This window comes from Muntiacus reevesi, chromosome 2 (assembly GCF_963930625.1).
Source record: "Muntiacus reevesi chromosome 2, mMunRee1.1, whole genome shotgun sequence".
NCBI lineage: Eukaryota > Metazoa > Chordata > Mammalia > Artiodactyla > Cervidae > Muntiacus > Muntiacus reevesi.
The window spans coordinates 15,525,796-15,543,657 of record NC_089250.1 but is presented as its reverse complement, the minus strand read 5'-3'; the positions used below and the strand labels follow the sequence as shown (position 1 = coordinate 15,543,657).

Sequence of the window (17,862 nt, the reverse complement as noted above, 5' to 3'; positions counted from 1 at the left end):
AAAACCCTGGTAATTTACAAACACATTAAAATCTGAGAAGCACAACTTTTAAAAAAAATATTTATTTGGCTGTGCCGGGTCTTATTTGCAGCATGCGGGATCTTTGCTCTTCACTGACGCCTGTGAAATATTTAGTTGTGGTATGTGAACTCTTAGTTGTGTGTGGCATGTGGGATCTAGTTCCCTGACCAAGGATGGAACCCTGGCCCCCTGCATCAGGAGTTCAGGGTCTTAGCCACTGGACTCAGATGTCCCCTCTGAAGCATTACTGTACACGATGATATACCCAGCATCAACTGAATCTCTATATCTGGCTTTCATTTAGTTGAAACAAGGCTTTCATGAAAATACTGAAAATGAAGATTTTGTCCCCAGGGGAAGGTAGGGAAGGCAGATAGAAGAAAACTGAGAGGAAAAAGATCTCAGAAAGTAGATAACAGGTTTCCAGGTCTATGAGTCCATGAACAGGCCCTGAAATGAACACAGACTCCATCCACACCATGCAAATATCAACTTGTCCAGCAAGCACAAAGAGTGTGGTCACTAAAGCTGGCTTCTGACTTTCTGATACTCAGCTTATTCATCTATAAAACCAGGAGGTGATGCAAGATAAGTTCCATCTAACTCAAAAGTCCTCCCACTGGACTTATGAAAAATAACAGGCCAGGTGGTGGTGGTGGGGAGAATATTCACATAAGAATATTTGCACAATTCTTATGCAGACTGGTTTGTGATCTTGAACAAATTTTATGTTGAAATTTGATTACTGCTGCACTGAGAGTAACCATTTCTTCTTTTTTAAGGAAAAATATCTATTTATTAAAAAATTTTTTTTTGAAAACTGAATCTTTCTTTGCTTGAGTGAGAGGAAACATTTCTTGTCCTTTGTTCATTCTAAAGATCTTATTGCTGCTTTCTACTTCACCAAAGTCAACTACAATGCACATATACATTAGAGAAGGGAAGGGATCCACTGAGAGCCTGAAACAGGAAGAGAGAAGAATAAAATATATAAGAAATCTTTGTGTTCTCGGGGTTAGAATTCACAATTGCTCTGACTTCATCTGACTCTGTCTTTAGTTCCTTTCAGAGTTTCATTTACCAATTTTCTAAAGTACTATTGTCCTTCACTTGAGCTCAAAACAGAAACATAACTTTTTCACCCTCACAGGCATCTCTGTAGGATGCTTGAATGGCCATACACACTCATAAACAAAACTTAAAATCTACAAGATTCAACAACCCCTGGGCTGATCTGGGGAACCAGCTCCCAGTGGCTTTTATGACCTGTTTTCCCTTAACGGTAATTCTTCAAGTTGTCCCAAAGCATTCCTAAATGAAGCCCAGCTCCTTTTTAGAAAATATTTTAATTTGTAACATTTCGGCAATGCTGCAACCGGGTTACAAAATGAACGGATAAAATGTGGCATTGAACGTGGGTTTCCATTCCCCCTGGTATTAAAGAGACTCTTGCATCTTAGAACTTGAACTTGGATAGGACTTTCTCAACTGAACACAGTCAACTGCCAGAGCTTCAGGCATGAACCCAGAAAAGATGAAACTCCAGACATGATGGAATTAGCCCAGAAGCACCAGGCCAAGATGAGAAAGGCCAAATGGGAGCAGGCAGCATATAGGATTCAGCTGCCAACCCAGCCCCTCCGGGAGCGCCAGATACCAAGTTCTCCCAGTGAGTGTCAGAACCAAGATGGCAATTGAGGTGGGCATTTAAGGGGAGGGCACAGTCTATTAAGTCACCCTAGAGAACTTCCTTTATTCATTCTCTTGAGAAATTGGCAGAATGAACTAGAAACCACTTGAGTGGTTTCTACATCATTTGTCCTCATGGACTCAGTATCAAATTTGCATCTTGCTTAATTTGGCAAAGGATGTCACTCTGACAAGGAAGTGTGCACAAGATGATTTCAGCTAAATTTTCATGCAAGCAATTCCCAAGATGCTTTATTACTTAATGCTCAAATCTGCAGTTCCAAATCCACAAGTGTCCCTCACCCTCCACCAGAAATGTTCATCAAAATATCTGGCCTTTATCTCAAATTCGTGTGTGTGTGTGTGTGTGTGTGTGTGTGTGTGTGTGTGCTAAGTCGCTTCAGTCATGTCCAACTCTTTGCAATCCCATGGAGTGTAGCCCGCCAAGCTCCTCTGTCCATGGGGTTCTCCAGGCAAGAACAATGGAATGGGTTGTCATTTCCTATTCTCGGGTATCTTCCTGACCTAGAGATTGAGTCTGTATCTCTTACATCTCCTGCATTGGCAGACAGGTTCTTTACCACTAAAGCCACTGGGGAAACTTATAAAGCAATCCTCTTTCTAGCTTTACATCTCCCAACAAGCCCTCTCCAGGCCTCCTGCACGGGGTTTGGTGGGTGACACCAATGATATGCCCAAAGCGGAAACTGCTTCTCCACCGCCTGCAATTGATTTGTGTTTTCCAATATTATCTGTAATCAGTCATTGCTTTTTTTCCCCTTTCTACAAGACCAGTCTAGTTCATGCATTGATTAACCTCATTTGAACTATTTGGAAAAACCCTCATCTCCATTTACCTTTAATTCACTTGGCAGATATATGAGCACCCGCTGTGCCCTGTAGGCACTTTTCTAGGTGCTGAGGAAAAAAAGAGATGAACAAAATGGAACTTGGTCCTAGCCCTCTTGGAGTTTATGGTTTGTGCTGCTCTTGCCAGAATAATACATTTTGCAGGACACCATCAGAGTCACCTTGCTCACACACTTTTTGAATCACATATTCATCCAACTCAAACACCTCCAATGGCCCACTGAAAATAAAGCAAGGCAAAATGAAAACTCTTCCATCCCTTTAAAGAGTGCAAGCCGGCTTCTACCTACACCTCTAAACTCATATTTCATTATTCTCTCAACCATCTGGCTGAAACCAGCTGGCTGCAATCCCCATTTCCGAACCCCATATTTTTCACTCTTTGCCTTGTTACTGCTATGTCTTTTCCTAGAAGATCTACATCCTCCATGGTGAGATTTTTCTAATCACCTTACTGAAAAATGTTCTCTCTCTCCTTTGAACTTAAATACTTGCTCAATTTAAATGATACTTAATGTATGCAATAGAAATGTTTTCATCTCATCATTGGACAGACTTTGTCCTAGGCATGCAGAGTTAGTGAAGAACATAGTTTCTCCTACTATAAACCAGATTTCCACTTTTAGACAGTTTGGTTCTTAAAAGCAGGGTTCATCATACCTTACACCTCCACAGGATCTCATGAATTTCCCTGCTTACATGGGTGCTTGGTGATGCAACTAGTAATAACAATATTATTAAATGTCAGCAGATTAGTCTTAAAGTTTCATTGTTTATTATGTCTATAAGCATCTTCATTATTCATTACATATATTTTAAAACTGTGAGCTATTCACTGAAATCTATTTCACTGAAAGCCTAATTTGGGAATGATTTCCCTTTGCTTCAAGGAGTTCAAGGTGAACCTGGTGCATTATAATGAGTTACAGGTGACCAAGTGTCACTTTTGGAGATGCTCACCTGAGTTCCATAGGTCTGAACTGGCCAAGTGTGTGTGTGTGTTCCCAGTCACATAGTTGTGTCCAACTCTTGGCAACCCAATGGACTACTGCCTGCCAGGCTCCTCTGTCCATGGGATTTCCCGGGCAAGAGCACTGGAGTGGGCTGCCATGTCCTCCTCCAGAGGACCTTCCTGATCCAGGGACTGAACCCAGGTCTCTGGTGTCTCCTGCAGGTGGATTCTTTACCACGGCACCACCTAGGAAGAATGAAACTGGCCAGGAGATGGTCTCAAATGTCGCGTTGTGGTAGTGAAGCAGAATTTCCACTTCCTCACTGGATAATCCTGCTCTGGATATGAACTCCTCTTTAGCATCCTTTATGTAGCTCAGCATCACTCCTTGAAGTTCCATCCTTCCTCCCCCACCCAAAGTGTGACAGGCAGAGGGTTAAGGATGAACAGTCAGGCTAAATGGTGAATTTATTTTCTCTGTTGGCCTGTGTCACTGCCTCAGTTTGGTTTTATATAGTGGCATGTGAGTTTAATATAGCTTATTTGAAAAATGAAACCAGCATCGGATGCTTGAGTGGTTTGAGCCCAATAGGAAATCTGTATATTTGCCAAAAAGAAGGCAAAGGGAAATATATAATAGAAACATTTACAAAACCTAATCTGAAAAGAAAGGTTTCTAACGTTTAAAAGTGTGTATGTATAAATGAGTTTTGTTAATTTACATGATCTTGGTAGCCTGAACATTCCAAACACTGACGAAGGCAAATGTTTGAGAAGGTATAATAAAAAACAAGCCAATCCCGCACGGGAAGAGAAACGCTTCCGCCTGGTGTTCCGTCAAAGCTCAGTGGACAGCAAATCTGAAATCCTTCAGGGGAGACCGAGAAGCCTTTCTCCTAATATGTTTTATATGCCAAAGCAGTATCAGGCAAATATGAGGAAAGCGTATTTCACATAGTTTTATCTTGGCAGCATCCCTTTAAATACAAAAGAAAATGAACAATGGAAGGTGATGAAACAGAATTTTTTACCCAAGAGGCTCCAATAGCTCTTAGGAGGCTCAATCCAAGAATTCTCCTGTCGTCTGCACTAACCCTTCTTCCAGCAGGCTGTGTGTGTGTTTCCTTCAACCCCCTCAAGAAGTGCAACTTATCCATAGCAAATAAGGAGTTTTAATTGCAAAATTACATCTTCCCTTGTAGAAAATGGTAGGAATCCATTTTCTACCCCTTTGCTCTAGAAGCGCTGAAGATATGAATGCTTCCACAAACAGAATGAATAAAGCCCCAATTCTCCATGGTGACAAATTCAGGAAATGGCAGGTTTTATCTTCAAGGAGTTCAACGGCTCCACAAAAGCTCTCATGCGCAAATAATGGAATTCTCAAATTGGGATAAATGTGCTTTTAAGAATTTTTATTTTGATCGTTTATTTCAGGTAACACTTGTGGATAATATAACACAGCTTTGGATTCCTGAACAGATAAAGAAAATCTAAAAGGGAAAAAAAAAATTAGGGCAGGCCTTTATTAAATTTTAAAGTATGCCTTTGCTACACTTTTATAAAGAGCCAAATAGGGTATCGAAATCTCTGGAGATCGCCAGTATAATTTCTTTATCATGTTCCATTTAAAATTTAATTATGCAGTCTACAACAAGAAGAATCTGAGCCGTTTAAATAGGTCATGCAGTGAGTAACTTAACAATATTCTAAAGTTTTCCTTGTAAAGATGGTTCCTTTGATAGTCTGTTACACATCAGAACACTATATTATAAAACAAGTGTAATTTAATTCAGTCACCACAGACTCTTATACACATCCATAAATGTTTTGATTTAGGTTATCTGGAGAATCAATGAAAACCATGTTCCTGGTAGAGTTGCCCAAGATATATAGGCAATATGTGCATATATACTTTCTTTGGGTAATTGTTATTTTCATGTGTCACAGCAAGGTCAAGGGAATTTTATATTTAATAATTGGGGCATTTTGCTTTAGATCAATAATCATCCATAGCAAGGCAAAAGATCTAGCCACAGAATAATTAATATCTGAACTAGAGGTTTCTGTGGCCTGTGGCTTAACATTCCTTCATTCCCCATCACAAATTTCAATTAGCGTGCAACTCTAACTTCCTTACAATAAAGTAAAGTAGGCATTATTCTGAGCACTTTACACTTATCACTTTATTTCATTCTCTGAACAACTGTTCTTATAATGACTTCCAATTTACAGATAAAGAAAACGAGGCACAGAGAGGTGAAGAAATTTACCCAAGGTCACGGAGCAAGTAAGGAGCTGAACAGGGATTTGAACATATGTTGAAGTTTGTGTCCAGAGTGTATGTGCTGAACCAGAGTGCTTCTTGTAAGGCAACAAGGCATCTTGCCTTGATAGAGGCACAACCGAAATAATAGGCATAAAGCTACCTCTGAATCCACCACTTTAAAAGCTACCATCTATTGATTACTCCCTGGGCGCCAAGCTAAATACTCTATATAGATTATCTTCTCTCAGTGACATTATGAGCTGGGTAGCATAATGTTTCCAAATTTTCAAATAAAAACTGAGACAGAGATATTAACTCACTCACTCAAGATCACATGATTAAGTACAAACACGAGATTAAAGCATGTCTGAGCCCAAAGCCCAGTCTCTTAACCTCTGTGCTAACAGACTCAACAGCAACAGCTCTGAGCAGCCTGTTTAACAGTCAAATTTAAGTTTCTAAGTTTCCAGCCAACAAGATGAATTTTCCTGGTTGCCAAGAGCAGAGTGAGAAGGGTGATCGAACACAGAAATCATATCTGGTCTAAGACTGGTGGTACTCTGTGAAGTTTCTCCAATGCTTCCTCCCTCCTTTCCTCTTAGGAACTGAATGTGTCCCCCCACACCCAGTGGGGTGACAATGTGACCCCAGTTGTTGTTTAGTCACTAAAGTTGTGTCTGACTCTTTGCAACCCCATGGACTGTAGCCCGCCAGGTTCCTCTGCCCATGGGATTTCCCAGGCAAGAATACTGGAGTGGGTTGCCATTTCCTCCTCCAGGAGATCCTCTTGATCCAGGGATCAAATTCGAGTCTCCTGCATTGGCAGGCAGGTTCTTTACCACTGAGCCTCCAGGGAAGTCCACAAAATTCATATGTTGAAATCCTAAAGCCCAGTGTGATGGGGCTAGGAGGTGATCAGGTTTAGATGAGGTCATTAGGGTGGGGATTAGAAGAGACCAGTGAGATGGCTCTTTTTCTTTCTCCCCTTCTTTACCCGCTCCCTGACCCCAACCTGGTGAGGATACAGAAAGACAGCAGCAGAGTGTAGACCAGGAAGCTGGTTCTCACTCAGATGCTGAATCTGCCAGCACCTTGGTCTTGGACCTCCCAGTTTCCAGAAATGTGAGAAACAGATTTAAGTCACCCAGGCTCTGGTACTTTGTTATAGCAGCACCAGAAGACCAGGATACTTCCCAACTCAAACTTTTATTCATTCATTCAAGCATCTATTCACTCAAAGACTTATGTAAATATTAATTAAGGGTTTATTATGTTCCAGGCAGTGTTAGACATTGAGGAAAAATGATGAATAATAGTGGGATCTCAATGCATTTTCTAATTAGTGGAGATCTTAAAGTCCTCTACTGAATGCTATTATCAATGATGTGGATGTTAGCCTAGGGGTTAGCACTCGGGCCTTTGGAAACTACAGGAGAAGCACAGAACCCTCCCAGACAGAGACGACTTCAGAGCAGAAACTGCACAGAAGATGCATCTGGAGCATGAGTTGGTCAACTTTTTCTATAAAAGTAAATAATGGGTATTTTTGGCTTGTTGGGTCATACAGTCTTTGCCACAACCACTCAGCTCTGACTTGGTAGCACAAAACCAGACATTGGCAATATGTAAATATATGGACTAGGCTATGTCCCAATAAAAACATATTTATAAAAACAGGAAACAAGCTGGATTTGGTCTATGGGCTATAATTTGCTGCCCTGTATAGGGGATGTGTAAGGGATAGGTTGGGGAAGGAGAAAAAGAATGAGGAGATGATAAGAGGCTTTGAAGTAGACAGAGAAAGAAATGAAGACAGAGAGACAGGTCCTCAGTTTTCTTCTCTCTAAAATGGGGGCTCACACGGTCATTCAACAAACATTGATTGGCTGCCATCTCTGTTGGGAGGCCTGGGAACGGAGGAATAAGCAAGGAAGCCAAAGGAGGCTGTTCTGGGGGTGAAGGGAGGGGAACAGACAATAGACAAACGGACAAATAAACGAACACGTAATGACAGTTACTCTGTGGGCAATATAATATGGCAATGCGGCAGTAATTTTGCTACAGAGGGGACTACTTAGAGTGGTCAGAGGCAGGACCTCTGTGGAAGTAAGAGGGAAGGAAGGCCAGTGGGTCAGGAACAAAGAGGAGAGGGTGTGCAGGAGGCCATGAGGTCGCAGAGGCAGCCCACGGAGGCTCCCGGATGCCAAGGCATGCTGTGTGGACTTTATTCCCAGCAAGAGCAAACTTGCTCAGTTTGAAGCCAAAAGCAATGTGGCTTGACTGATGACTTCTCAAAGATCTCTTCGGCTGCCATGTGAAGAATGATTTGCAAAAGAGGAAATGGAATACCAGTTAGGGGCCATTTTAATAGTACAAGAGGGAGTCTACGATGACTTAGAAAAAGATGGAGAAAGTGGCCAAATTAAAGATGAAATTTTAGACTGAGTCAATAGACTTGGCTGATGGATGGTCTATTAAGTGTGAGAAAAAGAAAGGCAATATAAATGACTCAAGGATTCTCCTTTAAACAGTTGAGTGCCTAAAGTTAAGGTGGTTGGGGGCAGACTTGAAAGTTCTTTTTGAGGGACTTCTTTGGTGGTCCAGTGGTTAAGAATCCACCTTGCAAGGCAGTGGATACATATTCGATCCCTGGGTGGGAATGGGCAACTAAGGCCATGTGCCGTAAGTATTGAGCCTGTGTGCTACAACTAGAGAGAAGTGCCATGCTGCAACAAAGAGCCAGAGCACCGCAACTAGGACCTGCTACAGCCAAATAAACAAATATTTTATAAAACAGGGTTCTTTTCAATCACATCAACTTGGAGATTATATATCCAAGAAGAGATGTTAAACTGATGATTGGGTATTCAGATTTGAAACTCAAGGGAGAAGTTGAGGCTGGAGATAGGAAAATGGGAACTATCCTTCTTAAGATGAACTTGATGACATCTCTCTCCACATCCTCTCTATGAATGAAGAGAGAAATGGACAAGGGAAGCCCTGGGAAGCTCAGCACATAGAGTCCAGCAGAGGAGGAAGAACAGGCAGGCAGACTGGGAAAGACCAGCCAGTGCGAGAGGGAGAAACCTGGGAAAGACTGTTGTCCTGGAAACTCAGAAGGTGTTTGTTTCATCAAGAATGGAGGCCCTACTTTGAGTGCAGCTGAGAGACCAAATAAGAAAATGGATAAATGGCCACTGGACTTTGCTGGACAGAGGTTCTGTTGACCTTGACCAGGTCAGTATAGTGGAATGAAAGGGTTAGAAACCCAGCTGGAATAGGCTAAGGATTGAGGAAGAAAAAAAGTTCTTGTGGCAGATAGCACTTCCTAACTAAGTATGTAAAGCTATTTTCCCCCTACCTTCACTTCTTCTTTTCTTCTTAATGGCAGAATATGTCTCCTAATATAAAGACTGCAAATACCAGAAACCCAAAATCCCCTCCCTAAGAACTCAGACATGGACAAGAAAGTTTTCCCTAAAATAGAACACATGATAAAAAATGCCCTTCTTCACTGGATGTAATCATGTCTCAGTGTGATGGCTGGAGCTGTGGCAGTCACATTGTGAACATGAGGCACATCATAACAAAGAGATGCTGAGAATGGCAGAGGAAAAAGGGAGAATACATAAGGGCACCATATTAATTATGAGTTTTCTCAGATTTCTTTAACTATAGCTACAAACTCAACCTGCATTTTCTACCCTGATATAGCTATAATGCTTTTTATTAAATGGCTTCAACCTGGGATAGATAATAAAAATATTATAGGAGAAAGATTCAAGCAGGAAAAAATTTAGTCATAGGCTATGAGTTGTGGGGGGATGCACTGTAGAAGATAAGGAGGTGGGGTTTGGGGCAAGGAAAAAGAATACTTCTTACCAACTGCAACTGTGGCCACAGAGTCAGTGTGCAGTATAATGGTGGGTGCTATAAGCAGGAAACTGGGTAGTGTAAGGTTTGGAAAACAATCACTTAAACCATAGGGCTTGTTTTCTGTTGTTAGCCAAACAGCGACTCTGTGAGAGCATAGCTCTAGGGATTATAAGGTCTGAGAGTCCCGTGGGGTCCCCTGTGGAGAATATTCAACTTTTATTTTTTCTTTCCCCAAATCCATTCTGTCAATTTGCCCAGATGACTCTTCTTAAACAACAGTTTAGAACTCTTCTTGGAGGAATAATAATCAAAGAGAAGAACAGCTCCTCAGACTGGTGTCTAAACCCTTCGCATCAAGTGATCTCCAAGTGCCTCTTCTTGTCTCTGCACTCCCTCCAACAAGATGGCACCACTTCCTGTTCCCTGCACAGCCCCTGCACACCTCCTCTGGGTGATGATGCTCCCTCTGTGTGGAGCACACAGCCTCGTGCACCGCCATATGGTCAGACCTGAGCAATCCGTCCAAGCCCTGCTCAGAGGTTGACTCATAAGGCTGACCTTGCTTCCTCCAGTTAGAGGTGGCCCATTTCACTTCTGAAATTCCCTGGTACCTTTTGCTTGCTTACATGTCTTTCTACCTTTCTTATGGCATTAAAGCACTTTCCACCCAGCACCATGATTATCTGTACCTGCTCTCCTAGGCTATATTATTTAGGAGAAGAGACAGTGATCAGTTTGTTCTCCACCACAGAGCCTATAACCATTCTTGGCATAGAGGTAGTGTTCAATGCACCTTTGTTGAATTAATTAATAAATGGTGGATTTGTAAATATCGAACTGCAACAGACCTGGGCCCCAGGAAGCTGGGAAAGCTGTTCTTTCTTAGGGATAATACAAGAAATAAGAAATATTCATCAGCTCTAGATTAATTAGTATGAGATTGGTCTGGAACTAGCAGCATTTTTTCCCCATATTTCCTAACCCTGTCCCCACCAGGTCCTGGCAACCAGTTTTCTACTTTCTATGTGTTTGACTTTTTAATTTTTTTATTGTGACTTTTTAAAAGATTCCACATAAAAGTGATATCATGGAGTATTTGTCTTAGTCTGTCTGCCTTATTTCGCTTAGCATAATGCCCTTGAAGCCTACCCATGCTGTCTCAAAGGGCAGAATTCCTACTTTCTCATGGTCAAATAATATTCCAGTGAATGTACACACTATGACTTCTTTATCTGTTCATCTACGGATCGACACTTGGGTTGTTTCCATGTCTTGGCTGTTGTGAACCCTGCTGCAATGAACATGGGAGTGCAGATATCTTTTTGAAATTCTGTTTTCCTTTCCTTTGGATACTCAGAAGCAGTAATACTGGATTATGTCGTAGTTCTATTTTTAATTTTTTGAGGACTCTCCATACTATTTTCCATAGTAGCTACACCAATTTACATTCCCATCAACAGCGCATGAGGATTCCCTTCCTTCACATCCTCACCAATGCTTGTTATCTTGTCTTTTGATGAAAGGCATTCTAACCAGTGTGAGGTGATAGCTCATTGTGGTTTTGATTCGCATTTCCCTGATGATTTGTGATGTTGACCATCTTTTCGTGTACCTGTTGGCCATCTGTATGTTTTCTTTGGAAAAATGCCTATTCAGGTACTCTGCCCATTTTTAAAATCAGACTGTTGAATTTTTTTGCTACTGAGTTGTTTGAGTTCTTTAAATGTTTTGGATAGTAAACCTTAGAAGACATAAATTGCAATTATTTCTCTCATTCTACAGTTTGTCTTTTCATTTTGTTGATGGTTTCCTTTGTTTTGCAGAAGCTCCTCAGTAAGATGTAGACCCACTTTTGTCTACTTTTGCTTTTGTTGCCTTTGCTTCTCATGTCACCAACATTCTTATCTTCTAGTTGCTAAAGGTCTTTCAGAAGACAGCAACTTAATTGAGGACTAAGATAAATATGAAATTTTCTTACCTAGCAAAGCCTCCATAGGGAAATGAACATCTAACTGAAAACCCATGGTACAAACATGGTGAGCTGAGCCACCGGATATTTCTTTAATTCTCTTTGTCTCAACTTTTTCCCTTTGCTGCTACCTGATCAGTGACACCCATGACTGAGAAATCTGGTCAGTCAGAGTTCCGTCTTGCCCTTCCACTACATGAAATCTGCTGAGTTCAAATTTCAGATAACAAGGGCATAAAACAATACCAAAATTTCACAAGTGAAACTGCCATGCCATGATTTTTCTCTCTGGTAGTCACACCAACCAAGTTCTAACTTCTTCGTAGAGAAGCTCAAACAATAATCTGATGGTATATACTGATATTCTTAGCCTTGGGTGTTAAAAGGCTAAAAAAAAAAAATTTGCTCCCACTGAATGCTTATGTTTCCTAACCTTCTCTGAGAAAGTATAGAAAAAGATTAAGTTACAGGATTAAAGTAGAAGAAACAGGACTTCCCTGGTGATCCAATGGCTAAGACTCTGTGCTCCCAGTACAGGGAGCCTAGGTTTGATCCCTAGCAAGGGAACAGATCTCACATGCTGCAACTAAGAGATCCCGTAGGCTCCAATGAAGATCGAAGATTCCATGTGCCTCAACTAAGACCTGCTGCAGCCAAATAAATAGATAAATATTAAATAAATAAGTGAACTGTGGTGTTGGAGAAGACTCTTGAGAGTCCCTTGGACTGCAAGGAGATCCAACCAGTCCATCCTAAAGGAGATCAGTCCTGGGTGTTCATTGGAAGGACTGATGTTGAAGCTGAAACTCCAATATTTTGGCCACCTGATGCGAAGAGATGACTCATCAGAAAAGACCCTTATGCTGGGAAAGATTGAGGGCAGGAGGAGAAGGGGATGACAGAAGATGAGATGGTTGGATGGCATCACCGACTCAATGGACATGGGTTTGGGTACACTTGGGGAGTTGGTGATGGACAGGGAGGCCTGGTGTGCTTCAGTTCATGGGGTCGCAAAGAGTCAGACACGACTGAGCGACTGAACTGAACTGAACTGAACTAAGTAAAATAGAAGAAAAAAGATTGTGTATCTTTTATAACTTTAATCTTTGGCCCCTGCCTCCATTGTTTTCTGCTAAAATCCATTAAAAATAGTATCTTATTTATGTATTTAATTATTGTAAGCTTCATTTACCAATCCTTCATGTTTTTCAAAGAGCATCCTGACTTCTGGATGTTGAGCTTTAAAAACTGCTCATGAATCTCTATTGGCATCTTTAAGATGCTCCTATTAAGGTCTATTAAATAGCTTTATTTTCTATTCTGTTTAGTTTATGTTGAGAAACAGTAGATTATGTTCAAGGAATTAAAAGGCTCTCTCTTTTCCAAAAAAACAGCCACTAATATTGCAAGATTATAGTAAAAGCTCTGTTAATAAACACCTTGTTGACACCTTCACTCTATCCATAATAAAGTTATTCCTCTGTATAGGCATCCTTTATACTAATATCCCAGTTTATCATAACTAAGTTAGTACCTCCATTCCGCCTGAACTACTGGGGTTTTACCATGATTTAATTAAAATGCATCTACTGAAACTAAACACCCTGCACCATTAAAAAGATCTTGAAAGACATGCTTGCAATGGAGAAAAACAATTGTTCCGATTGCTAAATTGATTTTTGCTACAGCAAAATAAAAGCATGAAGTCTTATGTAAGATTAGAAATGATCCTTTTCACAGCTCAGGAAATGGACTCATACATTCCTTTTCCAGAATACTTCAAGATTAAGAGGATAGCATGAGTAGAACATGTAGCCAGCTTAAATATTTGTTTTAATTGTGACAAGAACATTGGTTTTAATATTTATAATATGATTACAATGCTTAGTGCATGTTGTTCATATAGTCTAATTTTTTCTGGTGACATATTTTAACTAGGCTTTAATTTCAGCAATGGTAAGAATCCCCAAAACACATTTAGGTTATCATCATTAGTGATGAAACACAAAACCAGGTGTCTATTCAAGGACCTTGTGCATATATCTCATCTCAACCCCAACCCATTTTTAACAGCCAAGAGAGGATCCACTGCTGTGTGATTGGTACATTTCACAGAATAGTATCAGTCAGTGGCCAGCTGTGTAAAGCAATTAAAGTTGAAATATCTCATCTTTGTGCAATATTTGTAAATGGTATTCCCCAAAATTTCAAGATAGTCAAAGCCAAGGAAAACCAAAACTGCTATAAAACGCCACTGTCTTTCTTTCCAGCCACACATCACAAGGTAGCAGTTGCCTGAACTACAATTTTCCGTTTTTCCTAGATGTCACCACATAAGCACACTTTTATTACCAAAAGGATAAAACCTCCAAAGTGTCATGTTCCACTAATCATTAACCAACAAACAGAGTAATGACAGGTGTCTTGTTCTAAATGCACTAAGGTTTTCCAGGGCTCATTTGCACTTTCCCAGTGACAAGCTGAAGAAATTTGAAAAAAAAAAAAAAAGGCTAAAAAAGGCTGAGAGTGAACACCTGATTGAATTCTATAAGATGGTACAAATAAACAAATGCTAGCAACAGGAAGCGTGAACGCCAAGAGAAGTTTTCATCATCAAATAGTCACATTATTTCATGTTAATGTGAAGAAGGGAAATAATTGCCAGTGGATAATGTCCTAAACTGCCCCCAGAGAGAGTCAAAAGAATGTCTGGGGCTACATTAGAAGAATAATTGAGAAATAACTGACATATTATTTCTCACGCTCTTACCGCCATACATTACAATTACTGCATGCTGCAGTTAGAATGGGATTGGTGTAGTGTTTGTTCTCAACACGATGCAGTATTAAAGTAACAAAAATTCATGGAAAGAAACAATAAATAGGCTCATTACTAAAATACCTCCCACAAAACTCAAGAAGTGAGCAGACTCCCTCCAGTAATAAACCAGCGACAACCAAAGATCATTCTCGGTGAATGTGGGAAATGCCACTTGGTATTCACAACAGGATGCTACTTAATAGAATTCAGGGTGTGCACCAGATTTTGCAGACATCTGAGTAATTTTTATCTTCATGATTACAGTTCTGCATGGGTCTTATCTGACAATACAGAGGTGGCCCACCCCTTGGCCGTTCTAGAAAAGTTTAAAGGTCACCCTTCATTCCATTATTTGGGGATTAACTTCTGCACCACAAACACAAGTAGATACACAACTCTCTGTCTCCCAGAAAATGACGAGATGCCGGGTCTTCACATTGGACTCTTTCCAGACTGAAAGCACAGGGCAAACACACCCAGTGGAGATAGCCGCACCAGAATACACAAACGCTTTTAACCCTGTAAGCTAGCTTTGAGATGGTATCCAAAGAATTAAGACACACAGTAATTTAAATATTTGGATCACAGAAAACAGTTTTCTGGCCGTATTAGTTATGATCCTATAAGCAAAGATTTTCCTTGTGTTAAAAAAAAGCAACCTCATGAGCTTATGTCCTGGAACAGATGGTGACGGTGCAGAACTCCCCCGGCTCCCTAGCGTTGTTCATCATCACATTCTGTAAGCTCTTCTATCACTCCTTCTTGAGATTCTCTACATTTCCCTTTCCAACACTTCCCAGGCAAAACCCCACGCCCTATTCATTCATTCACCGAAGGATACCAAGCAACTTCAAGGACTCAGGCGCGATGCAAGGTGCGCTGTGAGATGCCCAGAAAATATCTCTTAGAACATTCCTACCTCCTTTCTTTTCTCCCTTTTTCTAATAGATAGTGATAATCATTTCTGATGGCTAGCTGTCTATAACTGGCGCACTGTTAGCCATGTCTTCTGTCATATAGTGACATAATCCAAAATACATTAAAGACATCATTCAATTTATATACTGATTTCTTTCCCAGGTGAGATAGTAACTAGTTATTCAAATGATTATGTGAATTACAAATGCATTTATGCTATCATCAAAACCATGATGCAAGTTCTTTAGGGGAAGCTCAAAATTTTCACAAATCTATAAATCCTTGAAGACTATACCACTAATGGATATCATGGGGAAAAAAAACAATTCAATATGTCTTTAGATTGCCAACACCCATGAATATAACACAGGAAGTAGCATGTTCATGATGTCTGTGGAGAAAATAGCTCCAGTGGACCCATGTGTGTACATGATATAATTTCCATGGGACAAGAATGACTTCTCTAAGTCATGTATGGACACCACCTTCACTACCTCTTGGTTACACCACTTATACCCAGTTTTTGGCATTTACATGGTAAAGCAGAGGTCTTAAAGTATAACATGAGGAAGAGAAAATGAAGAATACCTCTGCTTCATTCTGCTACAACTCTTCTGTCAGGGGGTGTATCAGAACTCACATACAGAAATAAGCAAAGCTCACTGCTCACCTTGGGAGACTTCCAGCTAATTCTGTGGTTGTCTCTCTGGAAGAAAAAGAAGATAAGAATGATTAGCTTATTTTGGCAAATTATAAATATGTGTTTAATAAAGCCATAATCTAATGTGCCAAGGCATTCCAGTATCATATGGGTGCAGTGGATACTGTATTTGCAGTTGTTTAGAAACTTAAAATCAATGCCTCACATTTCTGATTAATTCCCCTAAGCTGAAAGTTTCAATGGTTACTTTGCAAGGAAATTCTACACGCATGCAAAATATCTGCCTCTGCTTTCTGGTGGTTAAGCTTAACTGATTTTAAAACATTCAACTTAAAAATATATATGGAATTTAGAAAGATGGTAACGATAACCCTATATGCAAAACAGAAAAAGAGACAGAAGTACAGAAGAGACTTTTGAACTCTGTGGGAGAAGGTGAGGGTGGGATGTTTCGAAAGAACAGCATGTATATTATCTATGGTGAAACGGATCACCAGCCCAGGTGGGATGCATGAGACAAGTGCTCGGGCCTGGTGCACTGGGAAGACCCAGAGGAATCGGGTAGAGAGGGAGGTGGGAGGGGGGATCGGGATGGGGAATACATGTAACTCCATGGCTGATTCATGTCAATGTATGACAAAACCCACTGAAATGTTGTGAAATAACTAGCCTCCAACTAATAAAATAAAATTAAAAAAAAAAGTACAACATATGGACGGAAAATAAGAGGGGAAATAATCCCAAACTGAGTTTTGGATGTTTTCCATTTGAACAAAGCACCTGTTTCTCTTTCCGAGAATCATTTAGGAACAAATTCCTTTGAGGGCGTGTCTTTGTACTGGTCTTGGTCACCTGAGGTTTATGAAGTAACATGGCCAGCACAGAATCCAGTATTTCAGCAGCAAATTGCTGGGTAGCTCAGTGGTAAAGAATCTGCCTACAATGCAGGAGACCCAGCTTCAATCCCTGGGTTGGGAAGATCCCTTGGAGAAGGAAAGAGCAACCCACTCCAGTATTCTTGCCTGGAGAATCCCATGGACAGAGGACCAAGGCTATGGTCCATGGGATCACAAGAGTCAGACACGACTCAGCCACTAAACCACCACCACTGTTTTTCATTTATTTGTTATAATGTCCTACCAGGTCAAAGGATTAATCACAGATGCTATGACAATTAAGATGGCACAAATGACAAGTCACGGAAGGAAGTTCTGTAGCACATGAGTAAGAATGACCAGAGACACATTTCAGAGCTAACCTGTTTCAATTACACATCTTATCTTTTGATTACAGATGTGTTCCTGGAAGAAACGGGTGCAAGGAGAAGGAGGAGATGGAGGCTTACTGCTGAGATATTCTAAAAGCAGAAGTGGGCTTAACTTGAGACAGAGGGATCAAAATATAATTCTTAGAACAGTGGTACATAATCCTCTTCATGTCATATAATCCCTTTAAGACTCCCATAAGAAGAGCTAGTATATACATATGCAATGGAATACTACTCAGCCATAAAAAGAATGAAATTATGCCATTTGCAGCAACATGGATGCAATCAGAGATTATCATACTAAGTGGGTAAGTTAGACAGAGAGAGACAAATACTATATGATGTCACTTATAAATGGAATCTAAAATATGACACAAGTGAACTTATTTCCAAAACAAAAACAAACTCAAAGACATAGAAAAAAACTTATGATTACCAAAGGGGAAAGGGGTGAGGGGAAATAAATTAGGAGTTTGGTATTACCAGGTACATACTACTCTGTATAAAATAGATAAACAACAAGGTCCTACTGTACAGCACAGGGAACTA

General features: G+C 40.4%; 1 protein-coding gene across 3 annotated transcripts in view; it reads right to left on the bottom strand.

Annotated features, from left to right (window-relative positions):
• Window positions 1-17,862, bottom strand: part of CELF2 (CUGBP Elav-like family member 2) — a 545,942-nt gene that overhangs the window by 397,811 nt on the left and 130,269 nt on the right. For all 3 annotated transcript variants that reach the window (XM_065920970.1, XM_065920969.1, XM_065920972.1), the window contains exon 2: window positions 16,056-16,091. In XM_065920970.1, coding sequence (XP_065777042.1) covers window positions 16,056-16,091 — 36 coding nt within the window. The remainder of the gene's footprint in view (window positions 1-16,055; window positions 16,092-17,862) is intronic.